The 22,518-nt window shown below is 48.7% G+C and overlaps 3 protein-coding genes across 4 annotated transcripts in view; 1 reads left to right on the top strand and 2 right to left on the bottom strand.

Annotated features, from left to right (window-relative positions):
• Positions 1-22,518, bottom strand: part of HECTD4 (HECT domain E3 ubiquitin protein ligase 4) — a 426,162-nt gene that overhangs the window by 386,030 nt on the left and 17,614 nt on the right. The window lies entirely within an intron of this gene.
• FICD (FIC domain protein adenylyltransferase) lies at positions 3,842-8,591 on the top strand. 2 transcript variants are annotated; one of them, XM_042441416.1, is made up of 3 exons: positions 3,842-3,888; positions 4,832-5,185; positions 7,177-8,591. In XM_042441416.1, exons 2-3 carry the CDS (start codon positions 4,885-4,887, stop codon positions 8,259-8,261), a joined length of 1,386 nt encoding a protein of 461 aa, XP_042297350.1. In that variant the 5' UTR covers positions 3,842-3,888; positions 4,832-4,884; the 3' UTR covers positions 8,262-8,591. The 2 variants fall into 2 exon arrangements, with proteins under 2 accessions (XP_042297350.1, XP_042297349.1); XM_042441415.1 differs by lacking the exon at positions 3,842-3,888 and having other exon boundaries at positions 3,954-5,185.
• SART3 (spliceosome associated factor 3, U4/U6 recycling protein) lies at positions 10,091-22,072 on the bottom strand. The gene is made up of 15 exons (XM_042441406.1): positions 21,942-22,072; positions 21,252-21,376; positions 20,674-20,829; positions 19,653-19,791; positions 18,974-19,081; positions 17,367-17,444; positions 16,515-16,573; positions 16,291-16,400; positions 15,332-15,444; positions 15,083-15,159; positions 14,508-14,649; positions 13,353-13,843; positions 12,749-12,901; positions 12,422-12,609; positions 10,091-12,046 (listed from the first exon to the last, which is right to left on the bottom strand). The coding sequence occupies exons 1-15, from the start codon at positions 21,943-21,945 to the stop codon at positions 11,872-11,874; spliced, it is 2,118 nt and encodes a 705-aa protein (XP_042297340.1). The 5' UTR covers positions 21,946-22,072; the 3' UTR covers positions 10,091-11,871.

Below are 22,518 nucleotides of genomic sequence, written 5' to 3' on the forward strand. Positions count from 1 at the left end.
ATCATTTAAATAGCATATCTCCAAAGAGACCCGAAGCAGCTTTATTTTGGCAGTCTGTAACAGGCATGAAATAGGTAGTCCCTTGCTGCCATCCACTGGTGGAAACAGAAAAATAAAACAATTCTCTTGTTTCTCCATTAGGTTTTGTGGGGGGGGGGGGTGTGAGAACAGTTCTTTCAGAGTCAAATGCAATATATGAGATAGAGCAGTAGCCTCAAAATCAGTGTCACCGATGCCGCAATATGTCTGATTTCTATGCAAGGACGTGAAAGCTGGACAATGGAGAAACTAGGCAGGAAAGGAATCCAATCGTTTTGAAGACAAAAGCTGCAGAAATAATCCATCTTGACACCCCTTGAACTGCCATGGCTCCATGCTGTGGAATTCTGGGAATGGTAGTTCGTTGTGGCACCAGAGCAAAGCGCATTTTATACTACGTATACTGTTTATTCCCGGGACCTTTTTAGCAAAGCTCTGGTGCCACAAACAAACTACCATTTCCAGAATTGCATAGAATGGAGCCATGGCAGTTCAAGTGGTGTCAAACTGGATTGTGTCTGCAGTACGGGCGCTGCCAAAGGAACAGATCCAGGAGCAAACCAAGCCTGGACTCTTCCTAGAAAGCCATAATGACTCAAGGGAGATGGTCATATCCTTGGACACGGACGTTGAGGTGCAAGAAGAAGGGCAAAGCACACAACCAAAATGCACTCTCCCACTAATACTGATGTAGGCCTTTTGGAGTTGAAGTGGACTTGACAGCAAATAACAACCACAAACATAAGATGCAAGAGAGGATCACAATGATGTTGTATTTTGTGCCTTTTGATAGGCCTAATACAGAGTCTCCGCAACATGAAAAAGATCAGAACAGATTTTCGTGGTCATTTGTTTCAATGAATAATAGACAAGGGCTTGCCGCCATCTACTGACGGACAGAAAAAAAAATGCTTCACGTTTCTGAACTGGTGCCTGGAGACCAGGGTTCAAATCCCGGCTCAGCCATGGAAACCCACTGGGTGATCTTGGGCAAGTTGCACACTCTCAGCCTCAGAGGAAGGCCAGGGCTCTTGGCAAGAAAATCCCAGGATGGGTTCGTTTGAGGGTTGGCATAAGTTGGAAACAACTTGAAGGTGAACAACAACAATAACCAATGGGGGCACATTGTTGGTTTTAAGCCTGCTGCAATAGACTGTTTATGGGGAAATCTAGGGAGGGGTTTGAACCCTAAGTTTGAACTCAAAGCCCAGAATGAAGTGAAGCCATTTAGAGATACAGCTCAGTTTTTACTGCCTTTGTTTCCAGTCAGCTCACGCTGGAGGGGGTCTTACCTTTCATCCATACTCAGTTTCTACATAACACCTCTGATTAAAAAGTGGAGATGGTACGTCCACAATAACACCATTGCTTTCCTTCCCCTCCATCTGAATTGACCTGGAGGAACAAAATAACATATGAATAAGAATGAGGATGTATTTAGTGCCTTTTGGCAGGTCCAGTCCAGAGACAACTGTAAGACTGAAAGACAAGAACAGGTTTTCTGAAACAGGCAATCGCTTGCTGCCATCTCCTGGTGGAAAAGGAAAGATATATACTGTATATATATATATATATATATATATATATATATATATATATAATATGTTTTTTTATACACACACACACACACACATGTATATACACATACATATGTTTCATGTTTCTCCCCTTGGACCTTGGGATGGGGAGTAGTTGCTTTGAATCCCTTTATGTGATACCGAAGGCCTTGCAGCTTGCCTCTTCTTGAATTGAGAAGGCAGGTTTCTCTAAAGAGAGATGGCAAACCTAAAGCCATTGCCTCTACCTCAAAGAAGGAATGGGTGAATGCAAAAGAAAGGCCAGCTTTCCTGCCTCCGTTTGACTGCCTTTGTACCCTGGCAGCGCATGGCCACTGGCCGCGGCCTAATTAATGCCTCAGAGACAAACATGGAAGTATTGGGACCAGAGCATCATTCCTGCCATGCTATTTGGCCATAGAGAACCAGCATCTTGGAGCTGCCTTGGACTAAGACACTGGGGGACCAGGGTTCGAATCCCAGTTGGGCCATGGAAACCCCCTGGGTGGCCTTGGGCAAGTCATACTCTCTCAGCCTCAGAGGAAGGCAATGGGAAACCCTTTCTGAGAAAACTTGCCAAGGAAACCCCATGATAGCCATAAGTTGGGAATGACTTGAAGGCACCTAGATGAGGAGGAGGAGGATGGCAAAGGATCTGGTGTCTATAGTTCTTTGTGGGTTTTTCAGGCTCTCTCTCCATGTTCTAGAACAGTTTATTCCTGATGTTTTGCCAGCGTCTGCGGCTATGGAATGCTGGTGCCGCAACAAGCGACACCTCCCAGAATTCCATAGCCGCAGACGCTGGCAAAATGTCAGGAATAAACTCTTCTAGAACACAGACACATAGCCCGAAAAACAATGAATGCCGGCCGTGAAAGCCTTCGACTTCAGATCTGGTGTCTTTTGACTGGCCCAATACAGGGACCACCTCAAGGTGGACACTCAAGATGAGACGTTTGGGAACCAACTTGGCCTGAAATGGGCAAGGCCTTGCCACCCACTCTCACTCCAGCTGCATTGCTGCCATGGCACACAAACCGGGGGGGATTGCCAGGACCCACAACAGAGAACCAGCCAAGGAACACCTCACCTCTCTCCTCTGGCAGCTCTGCAGCAACAATCTACACTTCCCAGAATCCCACGGTATGGAGCCCTGGCTGTTAAAGTGATGTCAAACTGAGTCATTTATGCCGTGCGGAGGCTGCCCTAACTGCTGCCCAGCCCGCCCATGCTGCTTGGCTGGCAAACTGTCAAGTCTATGGAGGTTTAAAACAGAAAGATAAAGAAATAGGTGCGCTTGTCTAACCAATACTGGCACTTGCACAAATCCATGTGGCACAACTTTTCCTGAGAAACTTAGGGAGCCCCATTTTGATACACATTGGGGGTTTTGTTTTAGGAAAAGCTGCTTCTAGCCAAACAGAGCAATAGTGAGCAAACAATTTACACTCATCCTTCTATGTTTATGGCTTGGATATTTGTGGCTTTGACTGTTCACAATTTGAGGACTATGTTCTCTCTAGGAATACCTAGGTCCTCCAGTACAATTCTATGGTCAACTTTAAAGGTTGCACCGAAAGACCTAGAGCTTCCTAGTGAGACTATCCTACTAGGCCTTTGTACCTCCTCTAGTGCAACTCTATGGTCGGTGTCTGTTGGATGTTGACCATAGAGTTGCGCTGGAGGACCTAGAGATTCCTAGAGAGGCATCCTCTCAGGTAAAAGCATGGTGTTTTCGGTATTTGCTGTTTTTCCAATGTCATGGGGATGCTTTGCCCCTAACCCTAGCGGATATGGAGGGAGAAGTGTACGCCTTTTGCGCCCATCAGTGGGCTTCCTCAGAGGCCTAGGCCTCTCAGCCCTGCCTTGGGTCTTTAAACCTTCCGCCCGTTTCCTCAGCAACCGCGGTGGCCATTTTATCCCCTGGGCGTTCCCCAATTCATTGCGTCCCCGCCTCTCCGGCCTTCCCATTGGCCCCAACCGGCTTTCCGGATAGACAGCGGCCTTAGCCAATTGGCGCCGTCCACGCAGCCGGAGCGTCTCGTCCCTTCCGCGTTGATGTCCTCCCTCCGGAGAAAGGGAAAGGGGGCGGGGAGGAAAGAGACGGGCATGGCGGCCTAGCCAATGGGAGGAGAGGAGAGGGACGCGGCCTTCGCGGCGAAGGCGGGCCGAGGGAGATTGACGGAAGGGCAGACCAATAGCAGCGGGGGAGGAGCAAAAGGCGTGTTTTCTAGCGGGGGGAGAAGGGAAGCCGGGGCTGGGAAGAGACAGAGGGAGGCACGAAGGGCGAGGGGTAAGAAAGGCGAGCGGGGAGAGGTGTCTCATTGTGGGAGGGAGGGAGGGGAAAGAGAGGGAAAGGGGGTCCCGCCGAGTTGGGGGAGAGGGAAGGGGTAAGGGCTTCCCTCTCCTTGAGGGAAGCGGGGTCCATTGGGGAGAAGAGGAGCCGCCGAGGGGGGAGGAATAACTCCCGCGAACTACACTTCCCAGCATGCCTCAGCCCCAGTTGGCAGCCCAGCACTTGGGGAACGTTGCTTGTTGCGTGGCGACTCCCAGAATTCCCCCGGGGGGTCACGTTCCCAAACCCTGGGAAGAAAAGCGTCCTGGGGCTCGTGGGGGATGACTGGGGGCGAGTGCCCTCGCTTTGGGCCGTTCCCCTGGCCTTGGCTTCGGGAAGGCTCTTGGGAAAGCAGCGGGAAAGGAAGAGGGCCCTTGGGAGAATGGGCCCGGCGGAGAGGGCTCTCCGGACATGGCCTTAGGAGCTGAACACTCGCAAGGGGGGTGGGCTTGTGGTTGGCTTTTGATTTTATACGTCTGAGGTTCTGCCCTTTGGTGAAAAGAGTGTTCTCATCATCATTATTAATATCAGATTGTTGTTGTTGTTATTATTATTATTATTATTATTATGGACCTTTCTCCCCAGTTGCTTTTGGCAAGCCCAGGTTGCTTCCAGGCGACCAGGTGTCCAGCTTTGTGCCTGGGCCATTCAACTCCAAAGTACATCCCCAAGCTCAGCTAAGGATGCCCTGTCGCAGCAAGGGATGGCCTCATGGGGGAAGGGTGCTTCAGAGGAGACCAGGCCTAGCCCACTCCCAAGGCCACACGTCCAGCACTTTGGTTTGAGGTTCATTTGCATAAAATGGCAACAAAAGTCCAAAGGGGGATGGCGACCGAGGTTGCAAGAGAATGGGCTGGAGCATCTTTCGAACCCTGTCCCTCAAATTCCTTTCTGTCCGCAGGTGAGGCCTTGGCGAGAGGAGATGTGCCGCTGCCTGCCCCGTCCGGCGGCCAGATGAACCTCGCCTCGATGGCGGTGGCGGTGGTGGAGCCGGAGCTGAAGTGGCTGTCGCTGTGGCTGCGCGTGCGCTGGGCGGCCGTGCTGGTGGTCCTCTTGGCCGGGCTGCTCATGCTGCTGCTTCCACTGAACTCTGTGGAAGAGCAGTGCCACGCCATCTTCAAGGGCTTGGCCTTGCTCAGGAAGAAACTGGGACTGGGCTATGTGGGGATCACCAAATACGGCGGGCAGACGACCGGCCTCAGCGTGACCTCGGGGGGCTTGGAGCTGCTGGTGCTGAAGCCAAAAGCCTCCCCAGGTATGCAGAAAGAGAGAGAGGGAAGTCTCTGTGCTGTTTCAGTGAGGCTCAACCACAGTGCGCCCGCGTTATACGCAGCTTTGAGTTTATGTGCAAAGCTGTGCGGGGCACCACGTCCCATTCAGATGAATGGGGTGCACATCCATGGCACGTGCACACTGCGCCGCCGCATGCACAAGCCCATTCACTTGAATGGGACGTGAGCATGCGCGGTATTTGGCTTACGCAGGGAGTCCAGAATGGATCCCCCACATAAGCCAAGGGCGCACTGTATTTGAACGCTAGATTCATTGGCCTAAATCTAGTTGTTAGCCCAACTGCAGTAGATCTATTGCATTAGTGGGAATTTAGTACATGTAAGTTCTGTCCATAAGGCTTTAGCAGGACCTGTTGGATACAGGTCTGTGTCTCTTTCCTTGTTGGCTTTCTCATTTCTCTTATCTTTTTTGTTTGTTCTTTTACCCTGACATCCAAAATTATTATTCCAACAGCAGTTAAACAGCATACAAATAAATAATGCCACCACCAAAATCAGGAGATGTGCAAATAAAAACAAAGGCGGGTTACAGACCGCCTATTTGGGGCCGTCTGGACCCGCCCCTTTCCCCGGAGTATCGGGGCCTCAGCTGCCAGAACGGCAGCCGCTGAGGCCCCGATCCACCGCTTTTCAGGCTGCGGGGAAGCAGCAAAACGCCGCTTCCCCACAGCTTGAAAAGGGGTGTCCCTGGGGCTTCAAGCCCCAAGGACACCCCGCGGCGGCGGGGAGAAGAGAAAGGGGCCGCTTGGCTCCTTTCTCTTTTAGTCCGCTGGGCGCAGCCGTCTGAAGGCTGCGCCCAGCGGACTAAACCAGGAAGGAGCTCCAAAACGGAGCTCCTTCCTGCTCCGTGTTCAGGGTGCACTAAGCGCCCTGGCGCGGAGCAAGGATGTCACGTCAGCGCCGCCCCCGTCTAGAGGCAGCGCGGCCGTGACGTCCTCATGGCGGTGGCCGTATGGAAGGGCTGCTGCCGTTTAGTGCGTGACGAGCACACACTAGGGTTAGGGCAGTGTGGAAGCACCGCCCTTTTGTAACCCTAGTGCGTGCTCGTCATGCACTAAAGTGCCGGTCTGTAACCGGCCAAAGTACGGTAACAGTGGAAGCAGTCAGAGCTGCAGCATGAAACAGATTTACCCAAAAGATGAAAGGCTTGGGGAAATAAAGAAGGCTTTGTCAAGTGCTAAAAAAGAGGAGGCAGCAGGTGAATTTCTCTAGTGAGAGAATACCAAAGCCAGGATCCTGTAGTACATAATGTACACTCAGGGGAGAATCCTGGTGGTGACACATGGAGGCATACGCTGCACATCTAGTTGGTGTTTTAAAATTTCAAACCCAAAAATAGAGGTCTAGTTTGGTTTGGGGTTTTAAATTTTGGCAGCTCCCAAGGCCTTTGAACCTCATTGAAGGTGTTGTCCCTGGTATTAAAAGTTTCAGCACAGTCTGTTCCCAAATGACCAGTTCCAGCACCCTACAGCTGCACTTTGAACTCACAGAGGTTTCCCCATGTTCTTCACAGACATATCCCCTTGCCGTACTCTAATCTTGAGGTGAGAAGAACATACAGAACCAAAACCAGGCAGCTTCTATCCAGGGAGGTCACTGTGTGGCAGAAAGTGGTTTCTTCAACTAAGGCCGCTTAAGGCCTGAATCCAACTTGAGTAGACCCATTGAATTAATTGCTGAAGAGGAAGTTAACACATAGGTCAATGCCATAGACATCTCTCAGTTCAGGTATTCAGACTATTTCACCTCTTCCAAAGAACAGGGTGACAAAAGGCAACTAGGGATGGCCTTGGGATGGATATAAGCTTTTCTGTGTGGCTGTGATGGCTTAGAAGCCTCTGTTGCAGTTGTGTAGTCCAGAACAATTTTTCTTCTTGGCTTGGTCTTGCTGTGACAGGTACTTTGCTGGAGACATAACCTTTCTCCAATGCTAACCCTGGTTGCTTTGTTTCAGAGGTCAGGTTAGAAGCCAAAGCTGCCCTGAACCAGGCCCTGGAGATGAAAAGGCAAGGCAAACGGGAGAAGGCTCACAAGCTTTTCCTGCACGCCCTCAAGATGGACCCCGATTATGTAGATGCCTTGACTGAGTTTGGCCTTTTCTCTGAAGAGGAGAAGGACATCATTCAGGCTGACTACTTGTACTCCAAAGCCTTGACCATCTCCCCCCGTAATGAGAAGGCTCTGATCAGTCGCGACCGGACGCTGCCCCTTGTCGAAGAGATTGACCAGAGGTACTTCAGCATCATTGATAGTAAGGTCCAGAAAGTCATGTCCATTCCCAAGGGCAACTCTGCCCTGCGGAGGGTAATGGAGGAGTCCTACTACCACCACATATACCACACGGTGGCCATTGAAGGGAACACTTTGACACTGTCTGAAATACGACATATCATTGAGACCCGGTATGCTGTCCCCGGGAAAAGTTTGGTGGAGCAGAACGAGGTCATTGGCATGCACGCTGCTATGAAATACGTCAACGCTACCTTGGTTTCCCGGATAGGGTCCGTGACCCTTGGTGACGTCTTAGAAATCCACCGGAGGGTGCTAGGCTATGTAGACCCAGTAGAGGCTGGGAGATTTAGGACTACCCAGGTGTTTGTGGGGCACCATATCCCTCCCCACCCCCGGGACGTGGAAAAGCAAGTGCTGGAATTTGTCCAGTGGATCAATTCCGAAGATGCCATGAGTCTCCACCCAGTTGAATTTGCAGCCTTGGCCCATTACAAACTGGTTTACATCCACCCCTTTGTGGACGGCAATGGGAGGACTTCCCGCCTCTTGATGAACCTCATCCTCATGCAGGCAGGCTACCCTCCCATCACCATCCGCAAGGAACAGCGGGCGGAGTACTACCACGTCTTGGAGGTGGCAAATGAAGGGGATGTCAGGCCGTTCATCCGTTTTATTGCCAAATGTACAGAGACTACTTTAGATATGCTGCTCATTGCGACCACAGAGTACTCGGTGGGCCTTCCTGAAGCGCATGGAGGCACCACCACAGACTGCAAGCAGACCATCTCAGTCAAAACCAGAACATGAATACCAGTGTGAAATAATACACATGAGGGAAGGAACTCATTGGCATTGTCTTCCTGGGCATCTCCAGGGAACAGAACTAGAGAGGCACTTTCTTTTAAACATTTCATTTATTTAAGTTTTAAGTTAAGTCTTTTCTGCAGTAATATCTCATCCTATTTATTATCCCATAATGTCAAGCCAAATGTAAATTATTTGTGGTTTAAGTTTGACTGGTTTCATTATGAAAGGGAAGGAGCAGATTAGGACAGGCAGTGTCAAGGGATGGATTCGGTGTTTTTCCACATGGCCATTGGCATGCTGACAGTCAAATGGAGCAACTTGAGCTGAAGTGGTTCTTGCAGAAACTCACTGGACAAGAAATATATTGTAATTCTTTCCTTTTTTTTAGTATTTTGCCTTCCCCCCAGAAACGGAACTCAAGATGGCTTGAGATTTTAGTTTGGCTAGCAAACAAGTCAAGGAGTTCCTTATGTAACAAAACATCATCCAGACCAGTTGCTTTGCCAGTCAATGCATGCCAGTGTCCTAACTCCAGCCATGTTAGGTGGAGGTGATGGGCGATAACCCCAATCCACTCCAAGAAGTCCTCTCCTAATCTGCTGTGCTTTTCCCTGTGTCTGTTGCATTCCAAACACATTGGCATTGTGCAAGCATTCAAACCCCTTACCAGGGATCGAATCCTGTTGCCACTGTACTGTGCATTTTTACCTTCTTTTTTCCCCTTCCTCCCTCCAAAAATCACTCCTGTGGGATGTTTCAGCTTGGGTTAAGATCTAAAACAGGTGGGCACCCCCCCCCCCTTGCTTTATCTTTTTAAAAAAGAAGTGGCCGGAAGTTCACTTCTGGTTTGGGTGGGAAGCCCAACGGACCCCACCGGCACACCTAGCACTGTCTCTTCCTCCAAAGGAGAATGACAAATGCTGCATCTCAAGGCTGGTGTGTATTTTCTAGGCCAGGGGTTCTGAGTTGTCTAGAGGCATACATAAATCTCCACCCACATCGAAAAGAAAGGCACCACTAATTCTGCTTTCATGTGGGTTTAAAAAAAGCACAGGAAACTGGCTAATATCCTGTTAGTGACTCGTTTGTACAGTTTATGAAGAGATAGGGCCCTTTTTGGACCAGGTGCAGATCTTCTCTTGTCCTTGCACTCCATCCAAAAACCTCTCACTGTCTGGCAGCTATCAAGCTTTGAGAGGGGCTGCTTACTGAAGGAAGGGGAAGGCAGTGGATACACTCCTTCTGAGTGTGCAACCTCATTTTTTCTCCCTAAATGAGCGGAGACCAGCTGCCTCTTTGGTCTGAATGGCCTCCTTTCTCCCTTCCCCAGTGGTAAGTGATGGCAACCAGAGACCATCTTGGGGCTTGACAGCTGCCAGGTGGTGGGACATGGAGCTGTGGGCACATGCAAGTCCTTGGCCAGTGTCATGTTACAATACTGAAACATCTATTGATCAGAAGTCAGACATGTACTATACGCTCACATATGGCCATTCTGTGGATGCTGGCTCTCCCCTGTGCTGAACTGACTTCACAATCTGAGATAATACCTTCTGAAATAATAGCAAGGGGAAATAAGTTTTGAAAGTAGCACTTTACATAGCTTCACTTGGTGAGAGCAAGCTTTGCATCTGGGTAGGAGGGGAGAGGCCTCAGCATTTAAACTCCAGGCTTGGTGTTGCCTGCATTGTCACAGCATGGCAAAGTGGTGTGATGCCTTGGCATATGGGTCATGCTATCAGAAAAAGGGGATTTGAAGTTGCATGTTTGTCTGACATGAAAATGTGTACAATTTATGCACTTTGTGAAGAACTAATGACAGAAAAAACTAAGATGGTGTCTTTTTTAATGCAAATTCTTGATAAAATCAATTTCAGATGCTTACATTGTGCGTTTCTTTCTACGCTGGTAGACTGTGGTCTTTGGTGCAGGCACTACTTCCAAAAGGCCAAACACTTATTTTAAACCCATATTTAAATATGATTCTGACATCTGCTCTAAGGGGGCTGAATGTTCAGCCCTTAAAATATCCTACTATTCATCTGAATACTAGAGGACATCACTATTAGGGGCTAGGGATCCTGTAGTCCTCTGCATGGTCAACTCTAGCCAGCTTTGTCAGATAAGGAGTTGTAGTTTGAGCACTGTAGTGCATGTTCTACGGCCATCAGAAGGACCAGGAGTGCAGAGTTTTGATGTTTGTTGGAGGCAGTATTTTAATGAAGGCATGGACACAAATCACTTTGCTGAACCACAGTGAGTTTCTTATATGCCATCAAGTTGGCTTCAGCTTATGGCAAATCTTCAAATGAAAAACCTCCAAGCAGGGTCACCAACAGCCCTGCTCTGGTCTTGCCAACTCAGGGCAGTTGTCTCCCTGTTTTCCTATTGCCCCAACATTATATAGCATCATCACCTTTTCTGTCTCATGATAAGCCTGAGTCCAAGTGAGTGTTCAGGCTTAATTTGCTCTAGGGCACTTGTACAAAAGCAAGCAGCTACTGCAGAGCGTCTCAGGTTTTCTACCCATCATCTCCAGCTAGGTCTGGGGGAAAACTGCATCACAACAGAAAACCCACTGGCAAACAATACTGGGCTACAGACCTTTTCTTGCCACTAACCCAAATTGTCTCTCCTGCCAAAAGCATTCTGCACTTTTACAACTTTGAGAAATGCACTTTAATGAACCCAGAAGAAAAACAAGTTCACGCTTCACACTATGTACAAAACCAAAAAGAAAGAGAAAATTCTGAATTTAGCAAAACAAAATCCCAATACAGGGAAATTAAACTGGGTCAGAATATAAACAGGTACAGGTTTTTGGCAAACAAAACTGCCAAATGGTCCACAGAAATCATGTATCCAAGCCTTCATAGGTGATTCCTCTAGTATTGTGTCAAACAAAGCTTAAAAAATAATAGTTTGGCATATCATTTACAAATACACAAATATAGATATATTAAAAAAAAAGACCAACTTGAGCCAAACTGTCCATATAGGTTCAATAGAAATGCTGACACCACTCCCTTGCACCCCAGTACTAAAATAGGCCATTACAGTGAACAGCATCTGCTGTTTACAAGAACTTTATACAAGAGGAGAGGGGAGGTGACACAAATCCCAATGGTGGTTTGTGTATTATGTGGCTCATGCATATATAAGTGTACAGTGTGTTAGAGAAGCTGCCCGCATCCAGCTGGAAATACCTGCAGTGGGATTTGTACCAATGTAAGAGTGAAAAGCCTTTGTGTTTGACATCATGTGTTGACAAGGTTTTCAGAACAAACAATCTCCATAAAGCTGTGTTGCCCCCAACCCCAAAAGTGAGTTCTCAACACATTATCCCTCAATATGAGGGAGCATTTAAAGCCATTTTAGCCAGGTCCCCAACCCCCCCAAATGCAACAACTTTCCTCTTGGATTCTCAGAGGCAAAACAAAACAAAGCAACTCATTCCATCCTGACATCTCCCTGCTGGGTCTAGCTCCATAAGTGTGGAAGTCCAATGAGGAGCTCACCAGCAGTTTCGCTGGCCCATGAGGACACGCTGGGGCTTTTAAGGCAGCACTACAGCCCCCCTCCCTCCACCCCACCGGGCATCATGACCCCTTCACTTGTTTAAAAGCAACCTGGCAAAATCAGCATTGGACATCTTCTTGGGCTCCTCTGGGGCTGGTGCTGCTGGGGGATTCTGGGCTGTTCCATTCTCAGCCTTGGCTGCTAAGTTGCTCTGACGCTGCAGAGCCCGTGGGACCATCGCAAGCTGAGTTCTCCCTTTGCCCCGGCTTTGGGAAAGAAAAGGAACAGGGCCAATGTTAGGAGTTTGCTAAGGATGCACTATTGACAAAAAAAGACTATTAAAATTCTGTGCCTGGTATGTGTTGTGTATATATGCCTTCAAATCACCTGTGGACTTATGGCAACTCCCTGAATTTCACTAGGTTTGCTTAGGCAAGGAGTACTCTGAAGTGGTGGTCTGCCGCTACTTTCCTCTGAAATACAGCCAACAGCTAGTAGTCTTTGGTGGACTCCAAGCACTAACCCAGGGCTTAGCTGAGGCTAAGTGCTGAAGAACTGAGTGGTGTTCCGGGGCACAAGCTGTACCATCTTCCCTGCTGGTCTCCATGGACATGTCACATCACCCCCTTCAAAATACTCACGCGCCATAGATCTGCCGCGGAACCATGGGCTGAGATGCCCTCCCTGCAGCTTCGGCCTTCTCGGATTTTCGGGCTGGCGGGTTGCTGATGGCCACCTTAATGGTGTAATCGTTGATCACCAGGCCATCCATTTTCAGCACTGCTTGAGAGGCCTGTGCTTCATTCTCAAACTCCACGTAAGCCATACCCTGAGAGGAAAAAGAGAAGTGCATTCAGCCTATGAGGACGCCACAGTTCCCTGTCCATTTTTAGAAACCTCATGTTAGGTACCTGACAAATTCACAAATAAAGCCACTCAGTGAGAAGCCAAGGGTCCAAGAGGCATACCTTGGATCTACCAGCTCGGTTTGTAACCAGTCGGACATCCTTCACATTCCCATGGGCTTTGCATAGCTCCTCCAGTTCCTCCTTCGTATAAGAAAATGGCAAGCCAGAGATGAAGAGTTTGTGTTTCTCCAGGGCAGTGCTGTACCTGAAGACCTGCAAGGAAAAGGGAGGAGCCCTATTAAGAACAGGTGAAAGCGTAATTTGAAAAACCACAAACCACACAGAATGATATGGTTTCAGTCACCCACCAGAAGCTTAGCAAGGATGGAGCCAGCCTGAATTCCTTTGAGAGGGACTTCCACAATTGAGGTACTCCCCAGCCTAGCCTTTAACACAAGATTGAAGTTTTCAAACAGCCTTGCCCTGTATCTACTTTTTACACAGCATGGGCCAAGTGAGATACTGTACCCAATGATGAATGTGAACTTATTTTAGGCTCTTTTGGTCCCTGCAGTGTAGGGTTCTAATTTGACTGTGTTTCCCTAAGGACACAGGCTCTCGTCTGAGGATTAGTTATCAGTTGTCAGGACTACAAATGCACACCATAACTGAAGCATCTGGCCCTCAATCCCCCACATACTAATGCCACCAGGGAAAGGGGTACCTTGAAACCTGGATGCTTGGTCTTATCAACACATGGAGAAACAAACATCAGCCTCCCATCGACGTTTCGGCGATCAAGCTTGAGGGCCTCCAGGGCCGCCTTCTCCTCCTTAAACTCCACATAGCTGTAGCCCCGGAAATTCCCTTTGTTGTTAAAGATGGGGCGGACTTCAACCACCTCCCCACAGGTGCTGAAGAGCTCCTTCAGCGTCGCCCCAGGCTCTGTCATGCTATAGGAAAGGTTGCTGACAAAGACTGTGACATTGTCCTTCTCGCTGTCATGGATGACTTTGGGCGTCTCTTTCCACTTGGAAGGGGCTGCTCCTGCTGCTGATTCCTTTGCTTTCGAATCTGCTTTTGGGGGCATGTTTCTTCCAAAGAGCCCAGTTTCTGTCTCCATGTCTTCAGCCTCCTCCTCTTCCTCCTCCTCCTCTTCCTCTGCCAGTGTATCACCACTGCCATCTCCCTTGCGCCTCTTGATTGGCTGGTCAGCTGGTCAAAGAAACAGGAGACAACTCAGACTTTTTCTTCAAAACACTGGAGTATCAGCAACATGTGCTTAGATACCTCCTGTCTGGATTACTGCAATGAGCTTGACATGGGGCTGCCTGTGAAGACTGCTCAGAAACTTCAGCCGGTTCAAAAAGGTGCAGCCAGATTACTGTTAACTGGGACTGGCTACAGGGAGCACACAACTCCCTTGTTGCAAACAACTCTACTGCCTTGCCAGTAGGTTTTCCAGCACAACTCAAAGTACTGGTTATGACCTATAATGTTCAGGTCTAGGTTATCTGAAGAACTACATTCTCCCATACAAGCCTGCCCAAGCTTTAAGGTCTTAAGTGGAGGCCCTTCTCAACATCTCAACACCCTAACAGGTACATGTGGTAGGAACCCAGGAGAGGGCCTTCTCAGTGGTGGCTCCCAGGCTCTGAGACTCCTCTGTACAAGTTTGTGCTGGTCTATGACCATAATAAAGATTCAATTCTATTCTATTCTGAAACTCCTGTATACAAGCTTCTTAGGGCACACGGGATCCACCTCAAGCCCAGTTTGCTTCTTACAACTAAAACAGCAGAAGGACTGGACGAAACACAAAAATGAGTGCTGCTATTCTGCCTAGGCCAGGAGCACAATGTTCAAGGGGGCCTTGTACCTTCCTCCTCTTGCCCCCATTCACCATCGGCGTCTGCTTTGCGCTTGTCTCCTGCCTTGGGTTTCTTGCCCTTTTTGGCTGCTCGCTTCTCAGCTCGAGATTGCTTCCGCTGCTCAGTGACAGCAGCCTCCTTCTCAGCAGCCTAGAGAGCAAAAGAGCATGAGAGAATGTTCAGAGCAAACACAATCTTCTACAGCTCTTGTGCACATTGATTTTTGCCCTACTAATGCAGCAACTGATGGCAGGTCACAAGCCTTCTATATTCAAAGCCAGCACCCTCTAAACCTGATCCCACTATAATCAAGAGAAGAGAAAGACGGACTGTGAAGCATAACATTGCTAACAGCAAAGATACAGTTCAGGACCCAAAAAACTGGCCACAACAAAAATCTGTCACTATGGAGAATGCAGGCAGAGAATCACGTAAGGCCAAATTCCACCCAAAAAGCTAACTTGCACCCATATACTCTCATGGAGCAGCCTAACCAGAAAGACCAAAACATGGCTTTCAAAGGAAAAGGAGCCCTGTTTAGCTTCAGCCGAAGGGTTCCCCACCCTATTTCTCAAGTACTTACCTTGACTCTTTGCTCATTGACTCGAGCAAGGCGGCTTTCTGTTTTCTGCACAGCTGCATCCCAATCTTCTAAAGTGCCTATGAGAAAACAGGAGATGTTAAAAAGCTCTGCCCCCAATGTCTCCATGCCTCTCTCAAGCCTCAACACGCTACCAAGAGTGTCATAACCACAGATAAAGAACAAGACAGACAGACAAACAGACATCAAAAGGCAGTTCTGTATCCTAGAAAGAAACCCAAAGCTACTTACCGTCTATTCTTTCCAGCATGAGCAGCACCTCACAGACATGCTCTGGGTAGTCGCTAGTGCACTGCACAGCCCGGTGCAAGGCCTTTCGACAGTGCTGGGTATCGCCATGTGCCCTACAGCCCCCAAAAGAGGTGAGAAAAGGCGACATGTTAGGGTTGTAACAAACATTAAGGAGACACCACCCATTTTCTACTCTAGGTGGCTCTTGTTCTTCCCCAAAGCCAATCCCATGACATAAAGGGTTTCAAAATCAGAGATCAGGACCAGGGTCTAATCCAGGGATTGGTATATGCTCCACAGGGCCATTTTGTAGCCCTCAGGGCCCCCAAGTACAGTTCGCTCTTTCATTACGTGGGGGATCCATTCCAGACTCCCCCGCGTAAAGCAAATACCGCCTATGCTCGAGCCCCATTTAAATGCCATAGGCGCACGCCCTATTTGTCCCTATGGGGCACCCTGCCCCTTCTCCCCTTGCGGCTTTCAGTGTATGTTGAAAGCCGTGGATGACGCAGGCGCACTGTATCAAGTGGGTTGGGGGGAATCCAAAAGAACCCAAAATGTTTTCTATGAAGAGTGAGAGGTATTTCTGCCAAGTTTTGGTGCTTCCTGGGCCATGATGAAAATGTGCCCCAATGCCCCTACAGAGATTGAGGAGCATTTGAGGACAAAAAGTGGGAGGGGAGGGGGTTTTCAGTTAGAGGATACATCCCCCACCCCAAATCTCCTAGAGGACTAATGAGGCCCCGAGCATCCAACAGTTGCCCACCCTTGGGCTAAGTCACAGGCAGGCAACTGTGGAAGATCTAGGGGCCATTCCCCACCATTCCACAGGCTGCACCAGTTCCCCAGGCCTCTGGGAAGCAGAAAAACAGCCTGGGGGCACATGGGATCCCCAGCCCTGGTTTAAGTTTAACCCCTCATTTAAGCCTTGACAAAGGGGAAACTGCTCATCGTCTCACCGCTCCAAGTTGTAGTACTCCAGCCACATGTTGGCATACTTGGCATTCCCCTTTGTCATGATGCTGTCCCAGAGTTCTCGTGCCTTCTGCATGTTGTTACACAGGCGAGCCTAAGAAGAAGGTGCCCAATATTTAGGTGGTGTCATTATGATCTTTGGCTCACACCCCACTCTCTAATGGAGGCAAGCATTACAGGATACCGCAGGGGAATGAGCCAAAATTACCTCAATCCTTGCCCAGGTCTGCATGATGATGCAGGAAGGGTCCCCGCTCTCACTAAACCCTGAGGGCAAGGGCAAACAAATGATTCATCAAGAGTTTCTATGATACAGCATGAGATAAAGTCAAACTCTGCTCAAAACTCTAGAAATCCAAGATGGACAGATTTGGGGCAGATGAAAGGGCCAGGGACTCTGAAGCTACCTGCAGCAAAACACTGGAGCAGAAGCTATAAAAACCAGCAACTGGCTATTTTCAGTTCTTCTAGAATGCAATAAAATCATCAGAGGCTGCAGGATGGGAAGCTGGGAAACGCCTCTCACCAAGGGGCCTTCAGCTGAAATGCCAGAGTTCTACACGGTTCACATGTTTCCCTTTACCCACCCATCCCATGTACACACTTTGCATGGGGCAGCAGGGGCAACATACAACTGGTTTAAGTGGAACCTCCAAGTTCAGAGGAAGTATAGCTTGAAGTATCCTAGAAAGAGATGACAATCTCCAGTTCTGTGGGCTCCTCTCCAACATCACTAACCTGGGTACAGCTGTTGAGAATCAGATGCTAGCCAGGCTCCCTAGAGGTGTTTTGGAATACAACTCCCACCCACCCCAGCCAAAGGTCAGGGATGACAGGAGCCACAGTCCACCTTTGGAAGACCTGAGTTGGGGGGGGAAGGCTGAGACAGCCTCTCAGGGACCAAGAGGGCTCTTGTTAAACTGAAACCTAGATTCAAGAGGCTTAGTCAAATTGGGATTTTTCTCAGCTGAAGGAGACATTTTCAGGTAAGAAGAGTCTGACTGTCCTGACCGAAGCTTTCAACACCATGCACCCACAAAAGAAAGAATCCACAACATACGCTCTTCCACTTCTTGTTTTAGGTACTCGACTGCCTGGGCAAAGGCAGATCGAAGTTCTTCCAGTTCTTTGCTTGAGTCTGAAAAACAGAAGAGAGACATCCTTCAGGGAGAATTTTTCTCTTGGCGTTTGCTGTTGTATCAAGCCCCAACCACACTGAGCCCCATTTTAACACAAGTCACTGAAGAGGAGGCACAGAATCTGAACCAAGAATGTTTATCTGAAAGATCAGGCTTTGAAAAGGCAGAGGAATAGAATAGCGGTTGCTAGAGCTCCCGGTCTTCCCTTGCTCTTCCCCTCCTGCCCCTCTCCAACTTTAGGCAGGCTAGGACCTTCTCCCAATGATGCTAGATGGCACATTAAGCAGAGCCATAGAAGAAGTCACGAAAGCTGACCTTTTGAGCACTTATCTCCACAACAGAGAGCTTCAACAGACTAATCATTGGACAATGAAGACAGAACTCAGCTTTCCTCCATCTTGGACTGAGGGGGCTCCCATTCAGGACTACCCCTCAATACTGCAAACAGTTGAGGTGGTGACTCTGGGACCTTGTTTTCACTCAACCAAAGAGGTGGCAAACATGTTGCCTTTCTGTCATCTATGTGCATACTGGGTCGGACAGGCTAGCTTTCTATGTGCAAGAAATCTCTCTCTCTCTCTCACACACACACCCCCCTCTGGTGGCCACAAAGGAGGAGCGGTCTGCCATTTAGTCACATTCATTTTATAGGGTCAGCATGATGACTAAATGGCTAAATGACTCCAGGAAACTAGGGTTCAAAATCCCCCCTCAGCCATGAAATCCCCTGGGTGACCCTGGGCAAGTCACACTCTCTCAGGGAAATGCCAAGACATAATAAATCTTCCCAAGAAAACCCTGTGACAGGATTACCTTATGACTGCCATATACTGGAAACATTTTGAGGCCACCCAACCACACAGCTTCACTTACTAAGGCGGGTTACAGGCCGCCGCCCATTTGGGGCGGCCTGCACCCGTCCCTTTCCCCGCTGTATCGGGGCCTCAGCTGCCAGAACGGCAGCCTCCGAGGCCCCGATCCGCTGCTTCCCAGGCCACAGGGAAGTGGCAAAAAGCTGCTTCCCCGCGGCCTGGAAAGGAGTGTCCTTGGGGCTTCAAGCCCCAAGGACACCCAATGACGGCAGGGAGGGCCCCTTTCTCCCTTGCATCCCTGGCATAGCCATCTGAAGGCTGCGCCAGCGACGCAAACTGCAAAAGGAGCTCCATTTCGGAGCTCCTTTTCGCGCTGCAGAAAGGGCGCTCTAGGCACCCTCGCGCGGCGTGACGATGTCACATCCGCGCCGCCTCGTTTGGTGGCGCGTTCGTGACGTCTTAATGGCGGCACCCGTGTGCATAGGGCGCTGTCATTTTGTGCGTGCGCGCATGCTAGGGTTGGGGGCATCCAGAAAGGATGCCCCTTTCTAATCCTAGTACGCGCAGAGCGCGTACTTTTAGGCCCGTGTGTAACAGGCCTAGCTATTCATTCATAGATTCATTATACTAGTTAACTTGGGAATGCAACATGCTGTCCCAAATGATGATGAGAGTAGTTCAAACGCCAACACATTTACCCCTATCTGCTCAATTACCTTGAGTAAAATCCACCCGTCTCCTCAGGTAATCCAAGTACGCCTGCCAGATTTCCACATAGTCCGTAGCCTGAATAAAGCCAGCATTCAGGGCTTTCTCAAAGGTTTCTAACAAGAGAGAGAAAAAACAGCAGGGCTAAGTAGGCTTAGATCAGTGATGGCGAACCTATGGCACACGTGCCAAAGGTGGCACTCAGAGTCCTGTCCGTGGGCACATGTGCCGTCGCCCCAGCACAGAGTTTGCCAGAGTTTGTTACGAGAAAGCCAGAGGGACATGGCACTTTGCAATAAATAAGTGGGTTTTGGGTTACAGTTTGGGCACTCGGCCTCTAAAAGGTTCACCATCACTGGCTTAGATGATTCACCAACTTTCTCTCACCTCTTATCTCACATTGATATGATGTGATTGAGCATTCACTCCCTACCTTTAAGAACCACAAAGCTCAGAGGTTAGCTCAGAAGCTATGCCCCTTCCAAGCACAGGGCAGGGGTGTCCTGGCTGTGATTACTCAGCACCACGCCTGATGGATGCAGCAACATGAGCTGCCTACCTAAGCCCTGGAACTAATGCAAAATGAACCAAAGCCATCACTGCTTGTAAAATGTCTAGCACAACATAGACACCTCTGAGCTCTAGGAAGCAAAAGGTCTGTTTCATCTTACAGCATCTTGGCCTTACCAGAAATAAGCTGATGCTCAACTTGGTGCCTCTCCATGGCCAGCAGATATTGGTTCCACAGTTTGACAGTCCAAGGGCAATTCCTGATGGCTCGCTCGTGTGCAGAGAGCACCAATTCTTTCAATTTTAACTGCCTGTCCTGGGAGATAAGCATACAAGCCAAAGTTCAGCACCAGGACTAAATTCCACAGGAGTATACATGTGGCGGAGGGCCTAAATTCCCCGAAGGCACCAGATCCCATCTGAACTTGAAAGCTAAGCAGGGAGACTTCCTAGGTGCTGGAAGCTTTTTTTCAGAGGAAGCGATGGGCAAAACCACCTCTGAGTCTTCCTTGCCTAAGGAAACCTTATGAAATGGGCTCGCCATAAGTTGACAGCTGACTTGAATACACACACACACACAGTGGCATTTGTGAGAATCACCACTAGAAGGCAAACCCTCCTAAAGTTCCAAGCCCTTACAGACAAGATATTCTCAAATGCAAACAGCATCTGCCACTGTTTCAAAAGATAGGAGAAGTAGCTAAACAAGATGCCCAGGTGTGTCGTGGCATATCTGCAGCAATGCAGATAAGCCCTTGAGCCTTCCCTGCAAGTAGCAAGACTTGAATCAAGTAGACAAAGTAAGACCAATTATACAAACTGCATTATTTCCATCTGTCACAGGATTTGGTCTCTTGGCAGTGTGGAATTTTAAATTTCTTTCAACAAAAAAATGGCATAGACGTGGGGCACTTCTAAGTTATAGCACTATGATTCCACTTTAACCGCATGACAACATCCTATGGGATCCAGGAATTTGTAGTTTAGGCAAAGTCATTTAAAATTCTTTTTGAGAGAGCTCTAGTGCTTCACTAAACTACAAACCCAGGATTCCAGCAGATGTGGCCGTGGCAGTTAAAGTGGAATTACAATGCTGTAACAGTGTAGTGTGAAAAGTGCCCTAGTTAAAATTTGCCACAAGAAAGGCATCACCTGAGGAGGCCTTGAGCTCAAAACTATGCCTGTTAAGACTCCTTACCAGGTACTGAGTGTAGCGAGCCCACAGGTCTGGCACAAGGCAATTGTCAGCCAGGGCACGTTCGTATGTCAGCTGAATACGAGCTGGATCCCCGGCCTTGGTTTCAAAGTCAATGTAGCCTTGGTATTCTGCCAACTTGGGAGTCTCAGCTACCAGCTAGAATGAAAGCAGAAGAGGAAGGAAATACTTTCAGAAATGTCAAAAATTAACTGATCTGAACTGATTCTGAGTATCCCAGAAGGCAGTGGCTTCAGGAAGAGGTGCACCATATACTTGGGCAGTTCAACAATGACCCAGTGGGCCTTCTTTGGGATGGGATGGGGCAGGATTTGTGCGGCCCTCCAGATTTTGTTGAACACTGGGGGAAACTTCCTGGCAGTAAAAGCTATTTGAAAGTGGAACAGCCTTTTTCAGAATGTGGGAGACTCTTCTTCATCAGTGGTTTCTAAACTGAAGTTGAATGACCACCTCTCAGAGGTACTTTAGCAGCAGATATGTTATGAGCTGGTTGAACTTGATGGCCCCTGGCAGTGGAAAAACAAAATCTCCACATGCAACTCCAAAGGGAAGCAACTTACCAGGGCCTCTTCATAGGGTTTATATTTCTCCATCTGCTGCAACGCTTTCCTGTAGTTTTTTATCACTGCTTCTGGGACTGGCTCCTCGGACCACTCTTCGTATTCAGCAAAAGTTGTTTCCATATCTTGACATGAAGAGTTAAAACTGCTTTAAACATTAGAATCAGCAGCAGAACCTGAACTCAATTCCATGCATTGAGAGAAATTCAGAGCCAAGGGAAGGAGGCAGTTCAGAGCTGAATGGAGGTGCTCTGATGGCAACCAACCAGGAAATATTTTCTAATAAGTGGCAAGAGACCACTACCTTCTGTTTTTGTCATGATTTGGAAATCAGCCTTATTTCTAAACAGACTAAACCGAGACTGTATTATAATATGGAAGAATCATAGAATCATACAGTTGGAAGAGACCACAAGGGCCATCCAGTCCAACCCCCTGCCATGCAGGAAATCCAAATCAAAGCATCCCCGACAGATGGCCATCCAGCCTCTGCTTAAAGACCTCCAAAGAAGGAGACTCCACTACACTCCAAGGGAGCACAAGCTAATGCATTTACACATGCAGGGTTGCTTTCCAGCAGGGCTGAGAACCAAAGGAGAAAGTGAACCTATCTTGGGGCTAACAGGAGCAACTGGTTGGTTCAAACACCACACCATCAGACAGCAGCCCTCCAAGCCCACTGGTTCTTACCCATCAGGGGGATTCCCAGCTGGCGCCGAAAGAGTGTGTGGATCTTTTCAAGCTGTGCACTTACAGCCTGCTTCTGTTCAGGAGATGGCACACCACCAGCTGCTGGCTACAGAGAAAAAGAAGGTGGGGAAACCCATGAGAGTCAAGTAGGCTGCCTTCTGCAGAAGGAGCTTGTAAGCCAGAGCTTTGAGGTGTTGTTTTGGACTGCAGCTTCCAGAGTTCTCCATCCATGTTGGCTGGGGGACTGTGCGAGCTACAGTCCAAAACAGCAATGTTCCCAAGCACTGCCAACCTCACCCAAAAGAGCTGCACCTACAATTTAAATAACTCCAAGGCCCAGCTCAACCATAAGTTTTACAGACAGTCCACTACTGCAGCAATCTGCATTGCGCTCCATGAGCTGCTCTTTGAAAGGGGGAAAATAATGTCATGAACCCCCTCTCAAAAAGCCCTCTCACGTCTTTTGAAGTCTTCCTCCCTCAACTTCCCCTCAGGAGTCTCATCTTCCACCTGCTGTGTATCTTAGGCCTCATACAGACAGGCCAAAATAAAGCTGCTTCGGGTCACTTTGGAGGTA

Source organism: Sceloporus undulatus, chromosome 10 (assembly GCF_019175285.1).
Source record: "Sceloporus undulatus isolate JIND9_A2432 ecotype Alabama chromosome 10, SceUnd_v1.1, whole genome shotgun sequence".
Classification (NCBI taxonomy): Eukaryota; Metazoa; Chordata; class Lepidosauria; order Squamata; family Phrynosomatidae; genus Sceloporus; species Sceloporus undulatus.